Source organism: Capsicum annuum, chromosome 7 (assembly GCF_002878395.1).
Source record: "Capsicum annuum cultivar UCD-10X-F1 chromosome 7, UCD10Xv1.1, whole genome shotgun sequence".
Classification (NCBI taxonomy): domain Eukaryota; kingdom Viridiplantae; phylum Streptophyta; class Magnoliopsida; order Solanales; family Solanaceae; genus Capsicum; species Capsicum annuum.
This window is the reverse complement of record NC_061117.1, coordinates 125,589,486-125,598,782: the sequence shown is the minus strand read 5'-3', so window position 1 is coordinate 125,598,782 and position 9,297 is coordinate 125,589,486. Positions and strand designations below refer to the sequence as shown.

General features: G+C 34.4%; 1 protein-coding gene across 1 annotated transcript; it reads left to right on the top strand.

Annotated features, from left to right (window-relative positions):
- The first annotated feature begins 6,936 nt into the window (after positions 1–6,936).
- Positions 6,937–9,294, top strand: LOC107878038 (xyloglucan galactosyltransferase XLT2). The gene has a single exon (XM_016724909.2). It carries the CDS (start codon positions 7,131–7,133, stop codon positions 8,760–8,762), a length of 1,632 nt encoding a protein of 543 aa, XP_016580395.2. The 5' UTR covers positions 6,937–7,130; the 3' UTR covers positions 8,763–9,294.
- Positions 9,295–9,297: the final 3 nt, after the last annotated feature.

Here is a 9,297-nt window from a genome sequence, read left to right as displayed (position 1 = left end):
ACAGTGTCCTAGGGAGTCTAAAAGTTGCGTCGAGTAGAGTCTTGTGCATGTGTGTGAAGCACACCACATTTATGGACAATAGGCTACAAGATGTTTTAGGAAAAGTTTCCCTTCTTTCATATCTCAGATCATGCTATAAAAAGGTCCTTTAAGAAAGTTATATAGATTCTCATCTTACACTATTCATGCCCTGCCTTGTTTTCAAGGTAATAGAAATAATCAAGCTTTAATCCTTACATATAGAGATTTTCTCAGACAGTTATGGGATTATATGCAGTCTTGAAAGTATCCCATCAGTATATTTATGTTTCAAATTATGAAAGATTTTATTTATAATTCATAAAAATAATGCATTTTGCCAAAGTCAGATATGCTTTTAGATCCCTCCTCTGAATCCTACGATAGTATATGACCTAGAGTTAGAAGTATGAACCTAGAAGTTTAACAGAAGTAAAATAGGGATAGTGTTATCTGAATTGAGTAGACTTTGCATTCATGGGGATAGTTGTATGAAAGGTGAATCAATAGGTTTGAAATAGTGTAAGCATGAAAAGAATTTAAGTTTGTTGATTTGAAAGTATATGTTGTTGTTGTAATGGTAATTCCCATGGTACAGTGAAAATATAAGTTTAGGGAGGTTATAATTATAGGCTATGATGAAAGTAGTATGGTTCATTGAAGGTTTATGGATATTCATGTTATGTGTTAGAATTTAATTTTGAATCTTTAAGGTTTAAGCTAATAGAAAGGAGAGTTAAGAATTCTAAGTTAGTCAATTTTAAGTTGTTACTTGATGATTGTTGGGACTATAAAGGGCTAAGAGTTGTATCTCAAAAGAAATTACCAACAATAAGTTTTACATTATCGGGCATAGTTATTGAGGGTGAGTTTACCAGTTATGCGTGGTATTATACCCCAGATTCTAGAGTAAAGTGGTGGCAGTTTAGTTTAGAGTTATTGATTAAGTGGTTCATGAACTTAGAATGATGGCTTGAAGCTAAGGGGGAGGTGATAGAACAAGTAACCAAGCTAGGATCTCAGATTCTAGTAGTGATGCCAATATGTTATAGAATAGCAGTAAGGGAGGACGATGCCCAACCCATTCTCATCTCAGTGCAAAGTTTTGTATTTTAGTTGTTACGATATCTACTCATGACTTACATGTTAGCCCTATGATCATAGCTCATATTAGTGCACCATTATAGAAAATCATGTACACTTTCAGTTCTTAGTATAAGGAGTTCCAGTTCACCCAACAGTCCAAATCATATTCCATGAATTTATGAACTCCAAACTCAGGTCATGCATCTCATGACTTTTGTGCTTATGGTTTACAGTATGTTCAGTTCCAGTACTCATGCAACACTTTTAATGATCAGCAAAATTCAGATTTATGTCATATATGTCCTCAGTTCAGATCTCTTGATATATCCATGATGTTGGTATTATATTCCTCAGGACTCAATTAAGTGTCAAGTTATGTATAGCATTCATTCATGCTTCAGGGCCTCATGTGTTAACCATTCATTGACCTCTCCTTATAAAATGATAGTAGTGATAAGCAATTGCTTAGATGGGAGAGAGTAAACATTTCTTATTGACGAAAGATTGTTGTATGCTTGTTTTAGCTAAGACTGTAAGTGTGAAGTGATATTGAGGCTAAATTTTTTATATATGTCATGGTTAGTTAAGATTTTGTGTGCGTTTTCTTGGGGTAGTGCTTGGAAGTTATTAATAATGGAGGTTTGGAGAATATGAGGAAGATGCTTTTATGGGTGTTTGTTTAGAAAGGCATATGTGGTCATGAAGATAGACTTGAATATCATGTTTGTATATATGTGGATAAATGCATTGCGCATTAGTGAATGTCTAGTAAGAGGTTGAATGTAGTTGCTAAAGTAGTAAGAATAATTATTCATGAGATGAGAAGTTATAGAAATACAGGGTGTGTTGAATTCATGATTTGGACCAATATTACAGTGTAATGGGTGCACTTTGTAGATTTGAGTAGGTTTAAACATAGTGAGAGAATTCAGTTCAGCTCAGACTTCAGTAGGTAGAGTAATCAATGCTCATATGAATATCTTTAGTAGCCTCAGGAGAAGTGCAGTAGTGAAGTAGAAGGCATAGATGCGGGAGTATTTGAGGAGTATATCTAAGCTTGAAAATAGCAGTTGCATGGTCTAAGGCATAACAATTCTATCCTAGCTTATGTTTCGTAGGCCTATGTTCCATATTGGAATTCTAGCCATGTTGCAATTTCTTATTCAGGTATTTTATTCAGACCATACCCAAGATCTTCTACTCTCTAATGTTATTAGAACTTCTTAGAAAGAGCATTGAAGGAATGCTCCAATTCAATATAAGTTTTCAGTACGAATTAGTTCGTAAAGCCAATAATCCAGCATAGACAGACAAGTTCCTATTGTTTTCTATCTTCGGATCTAGCCTTACTATCTAAAATTTCATAAATATAGCTATTCTATGAGGTAAAATATTTGCATCCATGTAAATTGTGAATTCATCTTAGGTCATACATCATGCATCAGTTTCAGATTCCAAATATTCAGTCATGATTCAGTTTATAAGTGTCCCATGCATCACTCAGTTTTTCTTAGTATTTCAGCCAAGTCAGTATCATTTGGGGTACGAACTATCCCAAGGGGGAGATGTTGTGATACCTCAGAGTTTTTCATGTTCTAAATCTCTCATCTGTTCTTCATGAAACCAGATCCACCTTGAGGTAATGGTTACTTATAAGTTAACTCTCTCGTTTTTATCTCAACTTTATAACCATTTTCATGTCATTGCATGTATTCAAGAAATCAGTTCAGTTCATGATATTCAGTACATGTATCATGCTCAAACTTAGTTATGCAATCACATTCCAAGTCATGTATGTTCAGAATATAATCTCAGTTGCCTTAGTACTCTCAGTCTAACTAGTCCCATTCGAGGACGAATGATTCCAAAAGGGAGATAATGTAATACTCTATATTCTTAGGCTAGACTTTGAAGCGTCGTTCTTACGCGTGTTAACTCTAATCCCATGAATTTCTTTAGAATACATATGTCATGATCTTTATCCTAGTGTTTTAAGTGATCTCGAGATAAAAAATGTTCATAAGAATCACTTAGAACAAAGTTAAGCTAAGAGCCTTTGATTTGTCCAAAGTTTGGTATTCGATCCTATAAGGGTCATCTTTGAATGAGTATAACTTTTTGTATATAAAGAATTTGGCAGATCAAGGCCCACCAAATTGTAGATAATCTAATTAGCTTTCCAACGATATCAAATTTGCCTTAATCCGATACCCAAGTAAAAAGTTATGTCTTTTTTTGTGTGAGGAAATAAGGTTTCGTGATAGGATCGCGACGCAAGGTCCATTCCTCGCTTCTGGGGGTCACTCCACGAGGGTTATTTACATGGTAAAAAGAGGACAAGGGGCATTTTAGTATTTTTCCCTCACCCCCATCTGTCCAAATACGATTTATAACTCTAAAGGGCATTATTTGTCCATCTTCCTCAAATCAGCTCACGTAAAAGAATCCTTCCTTTCACCAAGAATAAATTCAAGTTTCTTTCTCGAGAAATGAAGGTTCAAAGCTACTAAGTTCAATAAATCTTCTATTAAGGGATGTTAGATGTTTATCCATGGGCTTTTTTCACCAATGGAGTCCAAGAATGCATTTTTAAGGTTTAAATCACGAGTTTACATGTTTACAATAAACTATCTTCATGAATCTTTATGGTTTTCGATTATACATGATGTTTATAAGGAGTTGTTGTTGAAATTAAACTTTACACGTTGGATTGACGATGTTTTCATGTTAAATCCCTAATTTATGGTTTAGTATTATATCCATGTGATTATCATATGTTTTAAACTATCCTTATGCTTTAAATCATGACCCTCGTGTGTTTGACGAAATGTCTAAGAGAATGAGTTTTGAATAATGACTACCTATCATGTCCTCAATGTTTTAGTATGATCTTGTTGTTATTTCTATTGAGTCCTGGGGGTTTGAATACATGAACTTTAGCTACTTACCTAATTTTTCAATGTCTACAGAATGGTTTCAGGATAGTTATGAGCGTTATCATTTCAGCCAGTTACCATAAACAGTTAAACCTAGTTCAGTCCAGTATTTAGTATCTTTCAGTTGGGAGTAGGATTTAGCACCGAGCGAGTGCAGGGATGCCGGCTTCCCCGTCAGTTAGGCAGATTCGTTAGTAGCAGTCCTTGTATTCCAGAGCTACATAGCCAGTATAGGATGAAGGGTCACCCGTCAGTTTAGGCTTGATTTTCTCCCAGGTCCACCCATCAGATTAGGTTTGACTCCGCCCAGGGATCACCCATCAGTTCAGGCTTGATACCCTACTTCTTTAGTATCTTAGTGTATCCACATATCCATTGTTAGTACTCGTGGCACGGTACTAACACCCTTCTAATTGGGGTTACAAGTTGGACCCCAATCAGCTCAAAGTAGGGCATATCGGTTAAATGATACCTCACAGTCTCAGTTTAGAAACCAATTTTAACTTTTCTTGACCATATTATATAGTATAGGTTATTCAGTTATTAATATTTCAGTATTTTCAGTTCACAGACTATTTCAGAATCATGTTTTATACTTGGTCATGCATTCTCATTCTTTACAGTTTTCATGCATTCTTACTCAGTACTTCATGCTATTCATTCAGTCAATTATTACTCATGCACATGAAACCATGCATATTAGCCTAACCTCATTTAGCATATCAGTACATTCAAAGTACTAATCACATACTCGTTTCTTGTGCTATGATGTCTTGTATCATAGGTTCGAATGCTCAGGGTTTCGACCACACCTAGATATCCCAGCACACCAGCAGCTGCAGCAGTGGTGAGTCCTCATATTCCGAGGTCCATTTATGTTTATTTCAGATTAGTTCAGTAGGCAGTAGGAGTTAGTTGGGGACCTGTCCCATCAGCTCCGCAGTCAGTTAGTTAGAGGCTTTCAGTCAGTTATTCAGTTATTAGATGTTATTGGCAATGTTATTGGCAGTCTTTCAACATTATTTTCAGACAAATGTTTTCAGTATTTTGATTTATTATTATTTTTTTCGTATTTAAAACCTTATGACATTTTCATTTAAGTTCTGCATATGTTCTCTTTTATTTTATTCAGTGTTTACAGCAAGTGCCAACATGGGTTAGCTTGTGGTCCTTCGGTGCTATAGGCCCCGTGTAGCGTCCAGGCTGTACTCTTGAAGTGTTACAATAAGAGAGAATTGAAAAAAATTGCCAAAAATAAATACATGTGAGAGACTAATTTCTGTTATATACAATACTTACTATATTTGTATATTGGGCCCCGCCAAAAAACTGTTTTAAACTAACAAATAACTATGAATGATAATTTTTTCAAACCTTAACCATATCATGTAACTAATAAATTATTTTGTCTAAAATATATAATTTTTTCTTAAAAAAGATACAACTAAAAATAAATTTATAAAAGAACTATATATTCCGTCTTCAACGTTTCAAATGGACTTTAGTGTACCCATCATTACTGTCTTAATCATGCTTTTGGTGCCATTATAAACGTGGACTCACTTGATTGATCCTTTGCCATCGAAATTAATGTTAATACTAAATTATTCATTGATTCCCAAAAGAATAAGTACTTAATTGTTCATTACGAAAAGAACGCAATATTTATTTCGAAACACTGAATGACCTCTTCTTGTAGATTGTCTTTTCACTTTGGAAGAACCAAATCAAGAACAGACACATACTCATTTCGTCCTAAATTATTTGTCTCAAGTTGAGATGACATATTAATCAAGAAAAATAATTAATAGTATGACTAATTTACCACAGTAATTCTATTAAATGATGTTTATATTTTTATTTGAAGAAAAAGTAACTAATGCAAAGGGTAAAATATGATTTTTTTTTTAACTCTGATTAATAAAAAAAGACAAGTAAAATGAGAAATCAAATTAGAAAATTTGGAACGGATAATTTGATACGAAGGCAGTATATATTTGTATCAATTTTTTAAAAGTTAATTCCCCACTTGAAACTCCACTTGATAATATTCTTTTTGTGTTTCAATCACACGTCTTTCAACTTATCATTGCATAGTTTATAAGATTTCTCCATAGAGTTTAAATTCTATGCATAGTGTATAGTTTTTTATATCGTGGTAAAATAAACTCACAGCAATATGTAAAACTATTTACAGCAAATTTGATCATTTTATAATCTAAATATTAGAAGAAAAACTTTGCTATAACAAATTAGCGAACATTGATTATATAATTTTTTTGAATATTATGAATGTATGTATATAAATTCAATTTTTCTTCAAATATATAAATGAATTAAACCATATACACTAACATCATAAAAAAATAGTATATATAGTTTTTTTGTGAATTTTGATTTAACCACATCATTTTTGTCGTAAAAAATTATATGTGATCATCTTCTAAGTTATAAGTAATTTAACTATACGAATACTTTTATCACTATCCGTAGTTGGAGTGTTTGGTATGGAGGAATCAAATGATATTTTTCAAAGTTTTCATATTAAAGTTCGGTCAAAATTTTGAAAAAAAAAATATTTTTTCTATGAATCAAATTTACTCAAATTTCATGTCGTTTCAGGCTGATTATTTCCTCTTCAATCCTTCAACACATCTGAGGCCAGCTCCACAACTCCCAAAACCACCAACTCTACACTCCTACCCGCCTCAAGCTCACATAGTATTTGGGTTGTCTATATTACATACAACTATTTTTAGAATGATATTTTTATTTATATAACAATTTTAAAAAAAAAGTATTTTTCTTCGTTTCAAAAACACCCGTGTTTTAACTTAAACTCATACAAGTATTGTATAAAAAAGGTGATGGTGACATATCATGAGATTTTCTACACCAAATTTCCTACTTTTTCTTTCTCCTCTTTGACCTACTATATATTCTCTAATTTCCTTGTTCATCTTCCCCTTCTTCAATTCCCATTTCACTTTTTCATTGGATCTCTTCTTTTTGTTTTTTTGTGACGTTTTGTGGCGTTTAATAATTGAGGGACAACTTCAAGGCCTAACTTAGCTAGTTACACTGATAATAATGTTGCCATCTGAAAATCCTTCTCCTAGGAAGGCATTCAAGAAACTAAGAAATTCCTTTCATTTGATCAAATCCCAAGTTGGCTTTCATCATTGTAAATGGTTTTTCCTCATCATTCTCATCCAAGTCACCTTCATTCTTTTCCTAGCCGGAACCTCTCCTCTCGCCACTCCACTCCAACACCAGCACCAGCACCAACATCAGAAGCGTTTCCAAATCTCGATACCTCACAAACAGAACAAAGATGACCAATTGCCTCATAGAATTCACCAAAAGAAACAGAGTAGGGACCAAGTGCAAAATTTGCAAGATTCAAAACCCGAAAACGACCAGCAGAAACAAAGCAAGGACCAAATACAAAACTTGCAAGATTTGAAGCCTAAAAATGACCAGCCACAACAGTTGGTACAAGTTCAGGAACCCTATGATGAGTGTGAATCCGGGAGAGTTTACGTATACGATCTTCCAACAAAGTTTAACAAGGATCTTTTAAGCAACTGTCATGATTTAGACCCATGGAGTTCACGATGCAACGCGGTGTCAAATGGCGGTCTTGGCCCAAAAGCAACTGGACTTGACTTGATCGTGCCTGAAAATCTTCGCTCTGCTTGGTACTGGACAGACATGTACTCAGCTGAAGTAATTTACCATGAAAGGATTTCGAACTACAAGTGCAGAACATTGGACCCTCAAAATGCTACTGCATTTTACATCCCGTTTTATGCCGGACTTGCTATTGGTAAGATATTATGGTTCACCACGGCGAAAGAACGAGATCAGCCTAGTGAACGGATGCTAGAGTGGGTTAAAGATCAACCATATTGGAATCGAAATAATGGGTCGGATCATTTTCTGATGCTTGGTAGATTGACATGGGCATTTCGAAGAAAAACTGATGATGATTCTGATTGGGGCACGAGTTTTCTCCGAATGCCATTGATGAAAAATGTACTGCGTTTATCAGTTGAAAAGAATCCGTGGGATGATTTAGAGGTAAGTGTTCCTTATCCTACAGCTTTTCACCCTCAGTTCGAATTAGAGATCAAACAATGGCAAGATCTTGTGAGGTCTCGTCATCGTTCTAGCCATTTTTGCTTCGTGGGAGCTGTTAGGAAGAAGATCCAGAACGACTTCAGAGAAGTGTTAATGAATTACTGCAAGAACGAGACAGGCTCTTGCAAGGTGGTGGATTGTTCCGTTGCGCATTGTTATGACGGAGCACCTGCGATTCTCGAGGCGTTCTTGGATTCGGATTTCTGTTTACAACCAAAAGGAGATGGATTTACGAGGAGATCCATGTTTGATTGCATGTTGGCAGGTTCGATTCCAGTGTATTTTTGGGAAGGGAGTTTTAAGAGTCAATATCAATGGCATTTGCCTTTGCCATCAGAGGATTATTCAGTATACATGGACCATAATGAAGTTAGAAATGACACTTCAATAGTTAGAAAGGTTCTTGATAAGTTTACCAAAGAGGATGTGAAAAGGATGAGAGAAATTTTAATTGATGCTATGCCTAAGTATTTATATGCAAGGTCTAATCAGGGATTAGGGAGTAGTAATGATGCTTTTGATATTGCTATTAATGAAGTTTTGAGAAGATTCAAGCAGCAAAGTGAACAACGACAATAACAAATCTTGGAGAAAACAAGAAAAGATGAAAAATCTATAGAATAAAGCAAGAAGAAGGTACTTTTTTCCTTCCCACTCCAGATTGTGCATGTTGGATTGATTCTCAATTTACATTTAACTATTCCCTCAAAGCCAAAAGAAGAGAGGACTTTTGAAGTTGTTATTGTCTTTGAGGCGGTAACTGAAGTTCTTGTATTTGGAGAAGAATTTACCACCCATCGAGTCTTATCTATTCTTATCTTTGTTATTAAGTCCATTATTAGTTTTCGGTGTGTGAATGACACTTCTAATAGGATTTTCTCCATTGTCATGCTGCATCCCCTCATTCTTTTACTTTAAAGCAATTATTTTGTTGTTTTGTTTATCATAAATTAAAAGGGAGCAGCATAATTAATCAGAGAAATGAAGATGTTAGCTCAATAAGAAATTGTAGCATTAGTAGTTAATTTTAATCATTGATATAAACCCCTTTAATTCCTTACATGTAAATTTTCATCATTGATATAAATGTTACATGATACTTTGTTGAGTGTCC

Bases quoted from the DNA above. Each gene is read 5' to 3' on its own strand.
- LOC107878038 (XM_016724909.2), top strand. From the start codon at position 7,131: ATGTTGCCATCTGAAAATCCTTCTCCTAGGAAGGCATTCAAGAAACTA.